Source organism: Strigops habroptila, chromosome 5 (assembly GCF_004027225.2).
Source record: "Strigops habroptila isolate Jane chromosome 5, bStrHab1.2.pri, whole genome shotgun sequence".
Lineage (NCBI taxonomy): Eukaryota > Metazoa > Chordata > Aves > Psittaciformes > Psittacidae > Strigops > Strigops habroptila.
In genome coordinates this window covers 80,042,311-80,058,791 of record NC_044281.2, presented here as the reverse complement: position 1 = coordinate 80,058,791, position 16,481 = coordinate 80,042,311, and the positions used below count along the sequence as shown (strand labels likewise).

At 41.9% G+C, this 16,481-nt stretch overlaps 1 protein-coding gene across 2 annotated transcripts in view; it reads left to right on the top strand.

Moving 5' to 3' along the window:
* The first annotated feature begins 6,589 nt into the window (after positions 1-6,589).
* The window catches only part of C5H10orf90 (chromosome 5 C10orf90 homolog), an 84,988-nt gene continuing 75,096 nt past the window's right edge, over positions 6,590-16,481 (top strand). Inside the window, exons 1-2 of one of the 2 annotated variants that reach the window (XM_030488515.1) lie at positions 6,590-6,651; positions 6,746-6,777. In XM_030488515.1, coding sequence (XP_030344375.1) covers positions 6,747-6,777 — 31 coding nt within the window. In that variant the 5' untranslated portion in view covers positions 6,590-6,651; position 6,746. Of the gene's footprint in view, positions 6,652-6,745; positions 6,778-7,072; positions 7,218-16,481 lie in introns of those variants that run through there. The other variant, XM_030488518.1, reaches the window with a different exon arrangement.

The window sequence follows — 16,481 nt, the reverse complement described above, 5'->3', positions numbered from 1 at the left end:
GCCGTTGATAGAAGATGAGAGAAAGAAGAAAAGCCATGCATTCACAGCAATACATTCACTATCTGCTATAGCAACGTGCCCCTGTTGTCCTGGGTGCCTCACAGCCAAGCAGAATGGTGTCAGTAATGCAGCGTGACTTTTTTGCACCAGTGTTGTTAAAACCATGATTCATGAGCTGCTAGTACTTCCTTCAGTTGCCCAGGTTAATAATTCCAAGCCTTCCATGGCACATAGGCATCCTCTGGTACCTCCTGCTTCCCTTCTCTGCTCCCACCTCCATCCTTCACCTGACTTTCAAGCTTACCTATTTCGTTGCTCATCTTTGCTTCTGTTCCCAGCCTGATGGATGGTACTGGTGTTTGCCTCCTAGAGCCATTCCAGCAAAGGAAATCTCTGCTAAAATGCTCTCAAACATGCTCTGACTATAACACAACTTTTGAAGCTACCTAAATTGCAGCTGAGTGCTCCTCTCAGAATCTCTTTGGTTTCTCTTGTTTATTTGGACACGCCATCACGTCTGCAACCTTATTTTGGGCAATCACTAACATAATAAACAAGTTTTTTATGCATGATTTGCTCATTAGTGGCTGCTTCAAACATCCCATCTCCCGGTACATAATCCAATTTTAAAAATAATTGGGAAAATGATGTAGTGTAATTAGCATTCAGAAACCTCTCTTAATCCATATGGCTCTAGGTCAGTTCAGGAGCAGTAATTTCAATTAGTCATTAATTGTGTGGGCTGGGGGGAGCAGGGGAAGTTTGTGTGTTACACAATCCTGCAGCATCACCTCCTCCTGTGGCCGGCTTGGCCACAGCTCCATGCGGCAGGGAATAAGATCTTCCAGAAAACACAGATTTGCCAACGATTCACTTGGCAAAAGCTTTCCTCTTTGATTTATTTCAGATGTAAGGATCTGATCTTGCACCTTTTAAAGTTGGAGCAACTTTTAGCAATTTCCTTCAATGGAAGCAAGAGTGGAGCTTCTATCCTGGGTTAACACAGACTGACACCGCTGTCGGAGCCGGGCTCATTAGAGTTGCTGTGATTGTGTGTATGTGTGCATGCATGTGTGAAAGTGCAGTGCTAATGTTAATACCTTGGCCACATACCAATTTCAGTAATGCCACAGAATTCACCCTGAAGCCTCAGCTGGAAGAGCTCTTCACTGCCAGGCTGGTAATGCTGTTGATAAGTGACTGGTTTGGAGCGCTGCAGGAGTGGCTACTTTCCTATTTAGTTTATCAGGATAAGCACCTGGCAAAAAGGAGTGGACAAAGGAAATTTCCATGCAGACAAGTGCAAGAAGACATTATTCAGGTTAGAGATATCTTTATAAAACTGTCCTGTGCTCATAGATGGAGATGGAGATTTATTGCTGTGCAGATGATTCTTATGTACAAGTCTAACAAGACTGCAGTGGAGATGAATCACTTAACTTAATCACTGCATATTCTGTTAAGAGGTTATCTGCCACTCTCATTCAGTATCACTGCTAATGGTTGACATGTTAGGGACATTGTTTCAAACTCACAAGTCACAAAGTTTACATCTGAGAGAGAAGTAAAACCCTAGAAGCACAGCAGCCTGACTTCTTTATTTTGGATCCTTCATTTAATAAATCCTTGGAGGCAAAGAATGACAGCATGGGGATTTATGTTCTCACTTCAAGGTGTTCCACAATTCATCTTGAGAAACTCTGAGCATTTTCTTAAGCAATTTAAGATAGAATGATTTAGGGTTTGTAAGTATCTCCATTTCTAACCTGCTGCTTGTGTGCTTTTCAATTACGTACATGGGGATGTTATAGTTATCACATTGGGTTCGCCAACATCGTAACACACCTTTTTCATCCACCTTAGTTAATTAAAACATGATTAAACCGTTTTTGATACAGGATTGTGCTGTATAGCTGGATTGCATGCCTTTCTGAGATGTGTGATCCTGGGAATGCTAACTGGCCATTGCTGTGGCACGGTTTAGCTCCCGAGCTGGAGCTCACACCACTGAGAACTCCCACTCACTCCCTTTCCCCGCTCTGTATTACATTTAATTGTACTGGCTAATACAGGGATTTAGTGGATCAGCTTGGGCAGTATTTCTTAATGAAATTATGTGGCATAGGAGGACAGAGCTGGAAGCAGAGGGTGGAATTCTCAGGCTTAATAAGACACCAGGCTTCAGCTTATCTATTCAAGCAGGGATTTTTATAGACAGAAGGAGCCTGAATGCGAGGTTTGGAAATAAAGCAAACACAGCAGCTACCCAGAAGCTTACCCAGACTGCAGGTCCTGTGGTCAGATATCCACTCTGGCCACAGGAGCTGCCAGGAAGCATCTGCATTATCCTCTTCCTCAGTCCAAATCTAAACCCACAAAATTTGGACTCATCCTTCTTATCTACTGCCCTCTAAATATTCTTTTTCCTCCCTCAGTAATTTTCCATGTAGTGGCAGGTTTTCCCCTACACTTGCTCGCTTATCTTGTTGCAATTCATATTGCTTTTATTCAAAATGGACTTGATCTTCCCAGAGCTGCATCACTGGGCCAGCGTGTGCAATGAAGGAATGAGCATATATATGCTTATGAGAATCTTAGCTGCTGTAGATTATATGCATGGGAGAGTATTTTGCAAACTTAGCAGTTTAATGCAGTCTCTCTACCCATATACTTTTATTACTGTCATTATTAGTGAGACTGGTTTGGGCTTGGCAAGCCTTGGAAAGGAGGAAGAGGAGAGCCCCCCACCTCTGCTGCACCCGTCTCTGGGCACAGATGTCAAGGTCTGCAGATGAGATTAGATTTAGATTAGATATTGGGAAAATTTCTAATTTGATTAGCTATTTTCATGTCTAATCTATTTTAATATTAATTATTTGATTATTAATTAGATTAGATATTTGGAAAATATTAGGGAGATTGAGATGAGCTCTTAGGCAGAAGCTCTTCCCCGTGGGGGTGCTGAGGCCCTGGCACAGGGTGCCCAGAGAAGCTGTGGCTGCCCCATCCCTGGCAGTGTTCCAGGCCAGGTTGGACACAGGGGCTTGGAGCAACCTGCTCTAGTGGAAGGTGCCCCTGACCATGGCAGGGGGTTGGAAGTGGATGAGCTTTAAGGTCCCTTCCAACACAAACCAGTCTGAGATTCTATGAACACATCATCCAGTTTTGATGATGGGACAGTGGAATAATTTTAAACAGCATGAAGGTGAAGAACGTGGGAGCAAGGCTTTAAAGCTCAGGCTGTTACAGTGGGGGTCCTGGGGGATGCTGAGCAGCTGCCACCATGATCAGAGGGTTCGAGGCACAGCCCTGAACTCAGCACAGAAGGCAATAAAACTGGTCGCATTCAGGTTTTTATTCCTGGTGATTACACAGCACAGCTTTTAAACCTATCAAGAACTATTCAAGTACTACCACTGCACTTCTTTATGGCTTTAAAACTGATGTAAATTTACATGCAAATGAGGTGCAGCCCTCAAGCTCTTGGCAATTTGCCACTGCAGCCTTTGATATTGCCCCTGAGTAAATCATCTTTTATGAGAAAGCCATCAGTCATCCCACAGTACTGGAGGTGGATAATTTCCCTGCATGAGTTGCATAAAGATGGCACTGCATATTGCTGTACCACCAAAAGTGAAGAGAGGAAACAGTTCTGCTTTCAGGGTTGGGTTGGCTGGTTGGTTTCTTTTCTAAGCTACTGAGCAACAGGCACTGGATTTATATGATTAAAACAACAGTTTTGGGGAGTTGAAATTCAGCATTCTCTGTGCAAGTGATTGGATGCTTGGATAAAAAGTACAATTTAACTGTCTTGTATACATTCCCTCATACAGCTCTTTGCAAATACTGTATTTCTCCACATTTCACTGGCTTACTTGGTTAAATTTACTTGTCTGTAAAGAATGTCATAGATAAAAGTAATTCCTGGGTGGCAAAATCCCAGATCTGATCATTCCTAATAAATATTTAGGGAGAGCAATTACTGCATGAGAGTCATTACAATTGCTTTTTGCTATTATTCATAAAATTATTGCTAAATTCCTACTCCTTGGTTGCTTGTTTTAGTGAAATGTAATAATGCAGCAGTGCATAGGAAGAGTCGATAAGGAGGTAATGTGTATTTATGGCATCTATATCCAAATGATCCTTAGCACATGGTTATTTGAAAAGAGAGAGTGTATAGATTGAAATGGAACAAGATGGTATTTCAACACATGGTGATAGTTGATAATTACTTCAAAGCCTTTTTTGCAGTTGTTAATATATCAACTAGTCTATTTTTAGCACCTTTATATAGAAAGACAAATCCATTTAGGAAAATACAATCATGTTTTGCAGGGGTTTCTGTATCGGTTCGAAAATTCTACCTCTGATGAAAATACAATATTCATACCTATTTCCCATCACAGGGATATCCACATAGTCCCATTTCGACATGGTCAATACCAATTTGAAAGAGTTTTTAAATGGCATTTAATGTAGCCATATTACTAATGCTCCATTAAACCCACATAATCTCCTGCCATGGGAAAAATTAACAGAACCTATTTCCATGAGCTCCATGTAGTAGAAGTTTATACGGTACAAACATCCAATGGTACTCTTAAGTTTTGGGGGTGAATATTTGGGATGTTGGGATGGTTAAGCCAAATATTTGGTATTGATATTTACTAACGAAATGCTAATCTCAAATGTTTGGTATTGACTTTTGTAAAGGGATGTAAATATTGACTTGCAAAGCTGATTTTAGCACTAAGAAGATACTTTGTCTCTCTTTGCTTTGCCTTTCAGTCAACATACACTACAAATACAAACATCATGGTCTACTACTCTGATTTTGCAGTTGGGAACAGTACAGGTTAAAGGAATCTGAGGATGTGTCCACTCTCTGAAGCATGACATATCCAAAATGTAATGCAAAGCCTCCTTTACCTGCCTTTAGTCTTAAGATGCCTTTCAGTTAGGTCGCAGCTAAGAAGAACACAGTATCTTCTACTGTAGGCATTTTTTTAAGTGCCATTAGAGGCATAAAATCTACAGTGATCTGTCCCTTGGCCTCTTTTATAATTCATTGAGTATTTTGTAGTAGCGATCATTTACATTAAGAACTTCCAAACTATCAAAGTTCAATCCCATTTAATTGCCTGCCTGCAGCATCAGAAAGCAAAAAGTTAAACCATTTACTCATTTACAAACCTCCTCGACATAGCACATCCCACTTTGTAGATTTAAGGACAGCTGTCATAATACCTGTTAGTTTAAAATGAAAGTGAGCGTAACACAGAGCCTCATCCCTGGCAGTGTTCAAGGCCAGGTTGGACTCAGCGGCTTGGAGCAACCTGGTCTAGCAGAAGGTGTCCCTGCCCGTGGCAGGGGCTTGGAACTGGATGAGCTTTAAGGTCCCTTCCAACACAAACCATTCCAGGATTCTATAAGCATTTACCAAATGAGGTATTTTTTGCTTTAGGAAGGCAGAAAGCAGCACAGGAATAGGCCATTTTGGTAATTCAAAGGACAGTTAAGGTTTTTTTGCATAGGAAGAGTCAGGGTTATAGGGCATTTGTAGAAGCAGTTGTAAAGCCAACCCAGTTTCTGTAATTGCCAGTACAAGCCTAACAGTGCAGCCCGCAGCAGCCACACCACTACAGCTCTGTTTATTGATCCCTGTGATTCAACATTTTTGCTCATGGGCAAAAGTCAGCACTTTCAGCAGATCAGCACAATGGCTGAAGGATCAATTGTTACTTCCCCCTCCTGATCCATTTTAATTATGATATCAAAGGTGGAGTAATCCTTTCTCAGGTTAGAAGATGTATTTGAGGCTGGGACAAAACTGTGTTATAAAAGGAGAAAGACTCAGGTACATAGATCTGAAAGAAAATCTACTAATTCAGGAACAGCCCAGAAAGAAGCAGGCAGAGATGCTGAGCTTGGTTTAAATTGCTACAACAAACAACTCAATAAATAAAGTGGCTCACTTCCCTCACCTCTCCCTTGGCAGCAGCAGAGAACCAAAAGGCAAACTGTCTCTGTAGGACAATGGTGCTCCAGGGAAATTATTAAGCTCAGACTCAGAGTCTTTAGTTTGACATTCAAGAATAGTCCAGAGTGCAGACATGTTATCAGGCATGTGAGGGATGATCCTATTTGAACTTTAGCTGCCTTTCCTTTCCTTTCCTTTCCTTTCCTTTCCTTTCCTTTCCTTTCCTTTCCTTTCCTTTCCTTTCCTTTCCTTTCCTTTCCTTTCCTTTCCTTTCCTTTCCTTTCCTTTCCTTTCCTTCCTCCCTTCCTCTTTTCCTTCTATCCATCAGTGTTTAACCAATGAGAAATCATTTCTAGGGAAAAAACCAAGCTTCCCAGCACAGCTGCCAGTAGTTGTACTTAATGGAGAAGTATAATTAGAGAGCTGGGGTGGCAGCTTGTCCAAAGGGAGGATTGTTGCCTGTGGTGGGGCTGGGATTTTGGTTTTTTTGCTTAGTGGTTTGTCACTCCTGCCTTCAGCTGTGCAGGGTATTAAGGCTTTCATGCTGTATGTGGAAGATCGTTCTATGGTTTCTGAGTCTTTACTGGCAGCTATCCTACAGAGGGAGCCTGAATGTGACCTACAAGGAGAGGTAGAGAGAGAAAGATTTCTTCAGGACTTCTGCACTGGTAAGCCATTGAGATAATGTGCTCAGGTGGTTTGGAGTGATCTATAATCTCCTGACCTTCTCCCACCTTGACTGGGTTTCTCTCAATCCTCTAGTATGAAGAACTCTTCTAAGGAAGTTAAAGTTGGTAAGTCAGCAAGATCTGCTGTAGGCTTTCTTCCCTCTGAAGAAGACCTCTTGCCTCTGGGATAATGCTGCCCCATCTCTGCAAAAGCAGAGGAAACTTAGAAATGGACCTGCAGAACCAAGAGAGGATTTTTGTCTGGGAAAGAGCTTAAGAAACATTAGGCTGTTCAGCCACTACTCAAGACATATAAGAAAGAAGAAACCACAACTGGTCTTGCTCTCTTTGTTGCAAGTGGGAGATGGAGGATAGCAACTGCGCTAGTGAAGAACCACAATTAAAGGAATTCACTGGAGAGGTGCGGAACTTGCCCCTGAGGTTCTGACCAAGTGAGAAGGACAGATGCTGCCAGCAGGAGGGGTCAGATCCTGGCTGTCTCTACATGGAGGAGACCTGTTAGTAGTTGCAACACCAGACATCTCTGTCCTGCAACTGCTGGAAAGGTGATGTGAGGGCTCCCTGGCCTAATTAATTTAAAGCAGCCTTCATGTAAATCAAGGCTGAAAATACATCGCTTGCCCTAACTTTGAAATGACATTCAAGGCACATAGTTATCTAGTGGCTTTTACACTGGGCTCCAGCAGTGCTATCTTAGGACAAGAGCATGTTCTCCAGGTTCCTATTGAGCTGTCTGGCCCAGGTGGCACATTGGAAGCAGCAGGCTTGGGACCTGCTGCAAGATTAATTCCCTCCTTATTCATCAGAAACTTATCAAGGTGTTTGCGAGAGCCTTTTGGTAGCCTCTCTTAACATCCCTGCACTGACGGGTTGTTGGTTTTCCTTGGACCATTTTCTTCACCAAAAGGGTGCTCACGCATTGGAACAGGCTGCCCAGGGCAGTGGTGGAGTTACCGTCCCTGGAAACATTCACACTCCGTGTAGACGAGGCCCTCAGTGACATGGGTTAGCGGTGGCCTTGGCAGTGCTGGGGGATGGTTGGACTTGATGATCTTAAAGGTCTTTTCCAATGTGGTTGATTCTATCGTTATATAGAATGTGGATGTGGAACCCCAACCTAGGAGTAATGGGCTGTAACATGCACTGTGAGACAGGGCATAATAGGTTAGTGTTTTTATTAATGTATTAAGAAAATACATTAATACAGCCTAAATGTATTTATGTCAGAGTTTCATTTTCTTTGAGAACTGGGAATCACTTCGCATTTTGACCAGTACAATGTAGTTTCATGCTGTGTTGTGGGAACAGAGAGATGCTGACCAGAAGTGAGTTTGTGTTCATAGGTGACCTGTATTGGACCTAGAAACTTCCCACTTAACCCCTAAAGCACCTTTGCACAACAAAGAAAAAGCACAGGTAATTCTGGACAATTAGGCTTGGAGCAACCTGCTCTAGTGGAAGGTGTCCCTGCCCATGGCAGGGGGTTGGAACTGGAGGAGCTTTAAGGTCCCTTCCAACAGAAACCAGTCTGGGATTGATTTAATTTTGCATTTTACTGCAATCACAACAGCTGACTCTTTCATATTAGTGCTTTTAGATTAAAAAGGCTTCTGTCTACATATCCTGCTGCCTTATTACATCCACAAACAGGAAAAACCTCAAGATCTTACATATATTTCAAGTGAAGTTTGAAGAGGTGAATCTGTGACAGAGGTATCGTGAAGATGGAAGCACTGAGTGGGAAAAGTATATGCATAAATAAAATAACCAGGAAAAAAGTGTCAGCATACAAAGTAAGGGAGGGAAAAAATAAGAGAAGCAAAGCAAAATGCGGATTCACTGGGATGGGAACACACAGCAGGTGTTTGGACAGCAAACAGGCATTAGAAGATGATTGTATGGCAACCCTACAGCGAAATGAGGTAGTGCTGCAGGCGAAGGCAAGCTAATGGACAAAGGTAAGGTGCCTTTAAAAATTAAGATGTACAGAAAGAGGTTATTGGAGGTAGAGCTGGCCTAAAACTGCGGAGATGGATGGATGGGTATCAACAAAGGGGGAAATGGTAGGAGAGAAGGAGAGGAAACGTATGCTGTACTCCCTATAGAGGAAATGATTATCACTTTTAGATAACTTTAATAGTCTAAATCCTCAAGATACTGTTATCAGGAGAAGGCGCTTGAAATACAGCACTAGATAAAAGCAAATCGAGGCTCTGACACAACTTCTGTAACAGCATTCCACCTCTGTAAGGCGATGCTAAAGAAGTTCAGATTTTGATCTGCTGCTGCACTGCGCTGGGTGTGATCCAGCGCTCCAGAAGTCAACACAGTTTGATGCTCAGTGTATGGCTTTCACCGCATTTTATGTCTAAAGCAAAGCAACTTTCTGCATTTACTTTTTCTTTCTCTGAAACACAGAAGTTGAGGCAGGTGATCTGCCTGTGGTTTGAGGACAGAATAGAGTGGGGTTTGTTCTGATTTGTTATGCAGTGCTTATTCTTTCTTTTTTCCCCATTTGGGAACCAAACAGTCTGCGAAGGTCTCTTCAAGACTGTTTTCCTCACTTTACATAGTTTGTTTATGTATCTACTCATTGTATATAGGTAAATTAGGTAAATAATACAGATATGACTTTGTAAATATAAATTATACTCCTTTAAACTATACTCTGGTACCTCTGCCCTACCATTTTAGCCTTTGCTTGTCATGCACTTATTTATCTTCCTCTTTCTTTTCTTATGTGTAGGGTGACCCCAGCTATTTTCTTATATAGCATCCATTTCTTCTCCCTTACATAGGGTATTGGAAATCAAACAAGTTATTGTCTGGGAAGCAGTCACAGAAAATGCATTCTATGAGTTAAAGATATGGCTCTGTTATCCCTCCTGTTCTGAGCACTGAGGCAGTATTTAATGTCCTGCAGGTTGTTTCCATTAGGAAGAGATGATGATGACAGTTGTGTGGTCCTCTGATGAGCCCCTGTTTGTTCACAGGTCATGTTCACACTCCTGTTTCCCTGAGTGCAGCAGGGTTCGAGCTGCAGGAGGCCATTTCCTTGCTCACTGCACCAAACCTCCTCTACTCAATGTTCAATACCAGTGATGTTTTCTTAGCTTTATCTCTTGGCAACTCAGCAGATCTCCTGTGGTCCTGAATAATGCTTCCTTCCTGCCTTTTTTTGCTGTTTCTCCATTCCTTCTTTCTTTTCCCTGCAATGCACAAAACACCCCAAAGCAACCTCAGAAATCTTTGCATAGTGGTGCTTCGTGTGGAGGCTGCCGTTGTTCAGGAATTAATCCAGTTACCCCCATTACTGAGAGAGAATGACATCTTGGAAAAGACCTCAAGGATCATCTGGTCCAACCTTTCCAGGCAAAGCATGACCTAGACTAGATGTCCCAGCACCTGAATCTTAGGTGCCCAGTGTTGGGGAGTCCACCACTTCCTTGGGGAGATTATTCCAATGGCTGATTTTCTCAGTGTGAAAAATATTCCTTCTGTGTTCAACCAGAATCTCAACAGGAGTAACTTGTGCCCATCACCCCTTGTCTTTTCCATGTGACTTCTTGTAAGAAGGGAGTCTCATCCCCTTTGGAGTCATCCTTTGAGTACTGGAACTTGTGTGAATTATTTTTCTAAAAGATAGTTGGTTTGGTTTTTTTTTTTAATTATTGAGTTAAACCAGAGTTAATCCAACCTGAATAACTTCTCATTTAACACCTGACTGGGGTTGGCTCCCATTGCACCTTATTACAGGTATGCTCCCAATGATAGTGGGGGGAGGTGGGTGAATATTACTCCTTTAATTTATTATTCCTAGTTTCTATGGTATCAGTCTCACTAGCTGAGAGTAGCTGAAATGTCTTCTGAAAACTAACTCATATTGTGGGATCTTCTCTAAGCAAGGTAGAAAATCCCTCTTGCAAATCACGGTTGAGCATGTAGTAAATGTCAACTCAGTGTTTGCTTTGCAGTAAAAGGGTGCAAACTCACCTATGAAACCATCTACCAGAGCAATCCACCCTGTGGCAAAAGCTCATAATTCACATCAAGGGTATAGCTTAAAATAACACAAAAAGCTGAAGATTTGTGATGGTAGTGGGATGCTGCAAGGTTACAAAGAGAATGGCCAGCTGTTTGTATCTCACAGCCAAATCCACTCTGACACAGGACTGCTCTATATGGTAATCTGTGCTCCAATAGAGACATTGAAACCCTCCTCAGGTATTCAGATAAAGGAAGAATTGTATCTCCCTTCTTCCCAGGTTCTGGCTGAAACAGTTTCATTACTTTGTGGGTTTTGTGCTGTCTTTTGAGAAGGAGTTTGACAGTTTTATTAAGAGAAAACCAATCTGAGGCGGCAGGTGTTGCAGCCAGTTCTGAATGTCATGAGGTCAATGATGAGGTTATCGTCAGCGAATTTTAATGGTGCCATGTTCCTGCCATGGTTTCTGCTGGGGTTGTTCCTGTTCTTGGAGGCCTCCTGATATTCAGCGTCATCTCTTGGGGGGAAAAAAGGAAAAACAAAGGCGGGGGAAAAATCGCTGGAAAAAAGCAGCATTAAGTAGCTAGTCAGAGAAATGCTCATTTTAACTAGTGTTTCATGTTTATTGCATAATGAAGAGGAAAAATAGTCCTTTAATTAATATTAACAATTGAGAGAAGATTAGACCCAAAATATCCTATTACCACTTTCTCTAATCCACCTGTAATTGTGTACCAAGCTATTAGGAAAGCACTTAAAACCTGAAAAAGTCTTAGTAAGAACCAGAAGGCAATTGTCCGCTTCAGCATCTCTAACAGTTGGACATGGATGTAATCCAGCTACTACTGTCTTTTATTCTGTACTTATGATGCTCTTCACAGCCCTGCAACAGTTTGGGCTATTAAACAGAGCCTGTGTGGTGCAGCTGAACACCCAAAATGCAGAAGTTGCCATGGAGGAGGAAATTTATTCTGATGTGACAGGAAGAAGATTGTCCTTCTCTGGATTTTTGGAGTAGAGAGGTATCCTGTTTTCAGAGATCTGCTCCTCTGTATCATTCCAGGGATGAGGCATCCCAGGTGGTGTTCAAGGCCAGGTTGGACACAGGGGCTTGGAGCAACCTGCTCTAGTGGAAGGTGTCCCTGCCTGTGGCAGAGGGTTGGAACTGGATGAGCTTTAAGGTCCCTTCCAACCCAAACCATTCCAGGATTCTACGATAAGAAACAGTACATGTTTCATTGTCATTAAAATAGGTTAGATCACTTTGCCTGGAAAATACGGGTCTGATTACTGGTAGTTTGCATCACTTAAGGTTGGAGAAGGCAAAGCTCTCCAGTGAATTAATTCATTTCACTCAATTTTGACAGACTGCTTAAACCAGCTTAGAAGTGCCACAGCTGAGTAAACCCATCTAGCAGTTTATGATTGCTTCCGTTGGAAGGATCTGCTCAATCCCAACAGCAACTGAAATAGTGCATTAAGGAGAACCACTTAAAGAACTCATTAATTAAAGTGCAGACAACAGTAAAATGCGTACAGTTCCTACAAGAAATTGATAGGAAGTTTGAAAGAGAATAAGGATTTTCGTTGGAAATTCATATGTTTGCCTTCATGACTCAATGGAAGATGTTCTATTGTGCCACAGATCTGACCACCCTTTAGCTTCCCAACTCTCTGGAGTTTGCAGTTGTCTTTTTGCAAGACTAGAAGATATTTTGTTGGTATGTAATTAAAATAACCTGAAATTTTCACAACTTGTAAGTTAATATTTAAGTACTTATCTCACATGTTAGCCTTCTAATATATATATTTTCTCTTGAAAGTCTTTCATGTTACAATCTGGCATGAATCCTGTCCCAACTAAAATGAACATTTAAAATGTACGTACATGTGAGGATGAGCCAGCAGACCTCTAGTCCAAAAGTGGCTTTCTTGGCTTAAGTAGACACAATCTGTGGACCATCTTCAATGGAATAAGGATTTTTTCCTTGCCTGCAGTTAAACTGTTTTAAGTGCAGCGCAATTTTAAGACGGAATCTCACCATAGTTTCTTAAGCTAACAGATCCCTCTGCCTTTAATTTCTGCAGAAGATAATTTCACATGCTTCATTTCTACCATGAGGAATTAAAAAATAAACGGCAGTCACCTACAACTTAAAGATGGGAATTGCATTTGCCTTACCCTTAATCACTGTTGTGTTTTCCCAAGTTCCAGTGCATAATCATAGCCATCAACCTCATTGACCTGTTAAAGTTTTAATTTACTAGAGACCTGCCATTAATGTGACCTCTTGAGAAGTGACACCCTTCCTAGCAACAGTTGCAGTCAGATCAACTTTTGTCATCTCTTCCCTTTTGAATTATTTATGAAGATCATGAATTTTGTACAAAATCAGGCAACAAGACACCAAGAAGAGAAGAAAGCCCTGTGCAAGTTTGTATCTGGGAGTTAATTTACTTACTTGAATTGGGATGTGGGCAAAGGGAAAATGTGAAAGCCCATACGCTACACAATGAGATTACTTGTTGCTCATTGTTTTAGGTCAAGAAGGTCACTGTGCCTGTAAGTTCTTTTATATGAGACCCAGTTCCTGCAGTCAACAAATGAAAACCTGTACACCTTGGGGAGCCTTAGTAGTTTACATGGCACCACAAAGATGATATAGGATTTGTACCTTGTAGCAGCCAATGGGACATTTTCTATCTGCTCCAGCGAGGCTAAGATTTCATCCAGGATGGTTTTGAAGAGATTAGATTCAAATTAGGTATTAGGAAAATTTCTAATTTGATTAGATATTTGCAAAACTAATCTGTTATATCTTAATATTAATTATTAGATTCTTAATTATATTAGATATTGGGAAAATATTAGCAAAATTTAGGTTGGGTATAAGGCAGAAATTCTTCCCCGTGAGGGTGGTGAGGCACTGGCACAGGTTGCCCAAAAAAGTGGTAGATGCTCCATCCCTGGCAGTGTTCAAGGCCAGTTTGGACAGAGCCTTGGGCAGCATGGTCTAGTGTGAGGCATCCCTGCCCATGGCAGGGGAGTTAGAACTGGGTGATCTTAAGGTAATTTCCAACCCAAACTGTTCTATGATCTAATGCTATTCCATTCTTTAAGCAATTCTGAAGTTATAATAGGCAAACAGGGTTTTTTTTCCTCTTTTCTGTCTTTTATCATGTAGATATCTGTCAGAAATCAGCACAGCCTCTTGGACTGCAAATCTGCTTGTTTCTGAGCAAACCAGCTAGATCTGTGGATTAGCCATGATTGAAGGCAGACGAGCCAAGGGACAGGCTCCCTGGGGAGACTGGGCCATCCTCATCCTGAGAACTGTGTGGAGAAGGCAACTTGCTAAATATCAACTGAGAAATGTTATAGGTATATAGGCTTGCTCCTGATTCACATGTACCACTTGTTTTTCTGCTGACCTCTCTCGTAAGCCCTGAATGAACCCATGAAAATACGAAAGGGAAAGCATTAAATTGACCCAGTCTGAAGTGATCTATTTATCCTAGTGTGGCTGCCAAGCTGAGAATCATGGCCCCATCTGTACTGCAGTACTGGCCAGGCGTCTCAGCTCATTGGGATAGACACTTAACAGAAGCTGAAATGTGGTAACGGTGCCAGAGAATTTACTGTCAAAGTAAAAGCTGGGAAATATGGGTGGCTCACAAAAACTGAGAGAAATACATTATTTAGATGAGCTCTCAGGCAGGAGTTCTTCCCTGTGAGGGTGCTGAGGCGCTGGCACAGGGTGCCCAGAGAAGCTGTGGCTGCCCCATCCCTGGCAGTGTTCAAGGCCAGGTTGGACACAGGGGCTTGGAGCAACCTGCTCTAGTGGAAGGTGTCCTTGCCTGTGGCAGGGGGATGGAACTGCATGAGCTTTAAGGTCCTTTCCAACAGAAACCAGCCTATGCTACCATGAGTGTCACAAGCCCCATTCTGGGGCTTTAGTTCCTAGACTGTTATCAAGGTGTTTGGTTTTTTTTATTCTGCAGGAGTCAAAGCAGAGGTGACCTTTAAGGGAGGGTTTGAAAGAGCAAAAGCAGTTCTTGCAGATTTTGTGAGGGGAATTCTTTCAGTCCATTAAGACTGGCATGAAATGCAATTCAGAACTGAGAGGTATGAAACACAGCAGCAGCCAAGCCTGTGTTAGTATCAGAGCAGAGGCAGGGATCAACATCTCTCTAATAGTTTGTGTTTGAAGCAATAAGGAAGAGCAGCCAGTGGAAGGCTGTGAACAGAGGAGTCATTTGGCTGAAGCAATGAGCCAGAAAAATTATCTGCAAAGAAGGATGGCTGTAAGTGAGGTGGTTTGGGATTTGTCAGGGTCAGAGAGATATTTCTAATAGTCCAAGGCAGAGGTTAATCAAGACCAATATGAGCACTTTGCAATGTGCAGTTACAAAGCAAAACTCTTACATTTGTTGTCTAAGAGGCTTTAGAAATGTTGTCAGGAAAAGCACAGGATTTGACTATAACTCCAGTGGAGCTTACATCAAGTTATGTGAACTAATGGTGGGACTTCTCTCTTCATAAACTTGGATAAAGCTGCTTCTGGGAAGAAAAGGCCATATTAAATTGTTGCATCTATGTAAGAGATCTTAGCATCATCTCCATCTCTTTATTCTCATACAAAGAATCTTATGTTTAGGAGATTCTTTAAGACTATTGGTGATGAAGATATTATCCAGGTCCAGCACTACTGCTAATCAGGACTCATGAATACAGACAGTTACTGAATACAGTTCTATTTTACTCCTTGAATCCAATTAATAACAAATTGTTTATTAGCAATTAAATAGCTTATGTTTAAATTTTAAAGATGTTTGGGAGATGTTTGAGGAAATAGAGGTTATTACAGGTGCTTTCTCAGTTTGGATACTTGGCACATCAATTTATTGTTCTCTTTATTGTGAGAAACTAAAATGAGTGAAAAAGCAAATGCTGCTGCTTTGTACAAATTGCCCATGAAGCAAATAAATAAGTGGTGGCTGTATCTGGTGTACAGAAGAGTTGTTCTGTGCAGCTGATTGCTATGGTCCAGGCTGTGCAGTACAGACAGTTCTTCATAACAACCTCTACTGCAATAACAAAGTATAATGAAGAATTTAGGTGGCATTATTTTGTAATAATAAAAAGGAAGGGATGTTTCACTCCAAGTTCTAAGGACACGTTAACAAAGCCGCCTTTTTCTCTCTTGTGTCTGTGAAGATGATCATATCATAGAATATAATCATGTCCTTTAGCACATATTGTCCTTTATCACAGTTCACAGTACACTTAACATGAGACACCCTTCCTTAATCCTTGTCCCCCTCCAGCAGTTCCACTGGGTTTTCGTTGGCCATCAGGGTCTCTGGATGAGGCATTGGTCATGCATGTCTCCCATGCTGCTGATCTCGAGGTCCTACTTCTGCAGCTGAAGGTAACTGCAGCTTCTCTTGCCTCTTATCCACCACCAGCTGTGAAGTCTTGTTCCTTAACTGACATGGTGGTGATTAATGTTTTATTCAGTAAGTATTAAACACAAAATGAGGGGTCATAAGGATGGGCATCGTGGAGAGATTGGAACTAGATGATCTTTCAGGTCCCCTTCAACCCCAAGCATTCTATGGTCTCTTGAGGCGGTTACAAAAGGCTATAGGAATTGAGGCCCTGCAGTTGCATCTAATAATGGGAATTCTGAGCCCATGTTCATCCCTTGAAAACCACTGCCTGAGTCTGGCTGTGATGAAGTGGGTTTGTGAGAGATGCAAGGCTGGATTGCAGCCAAAAGGGCTCTGACCTAGATTGAGAAAAACGCTGGGTCTCTTTGTT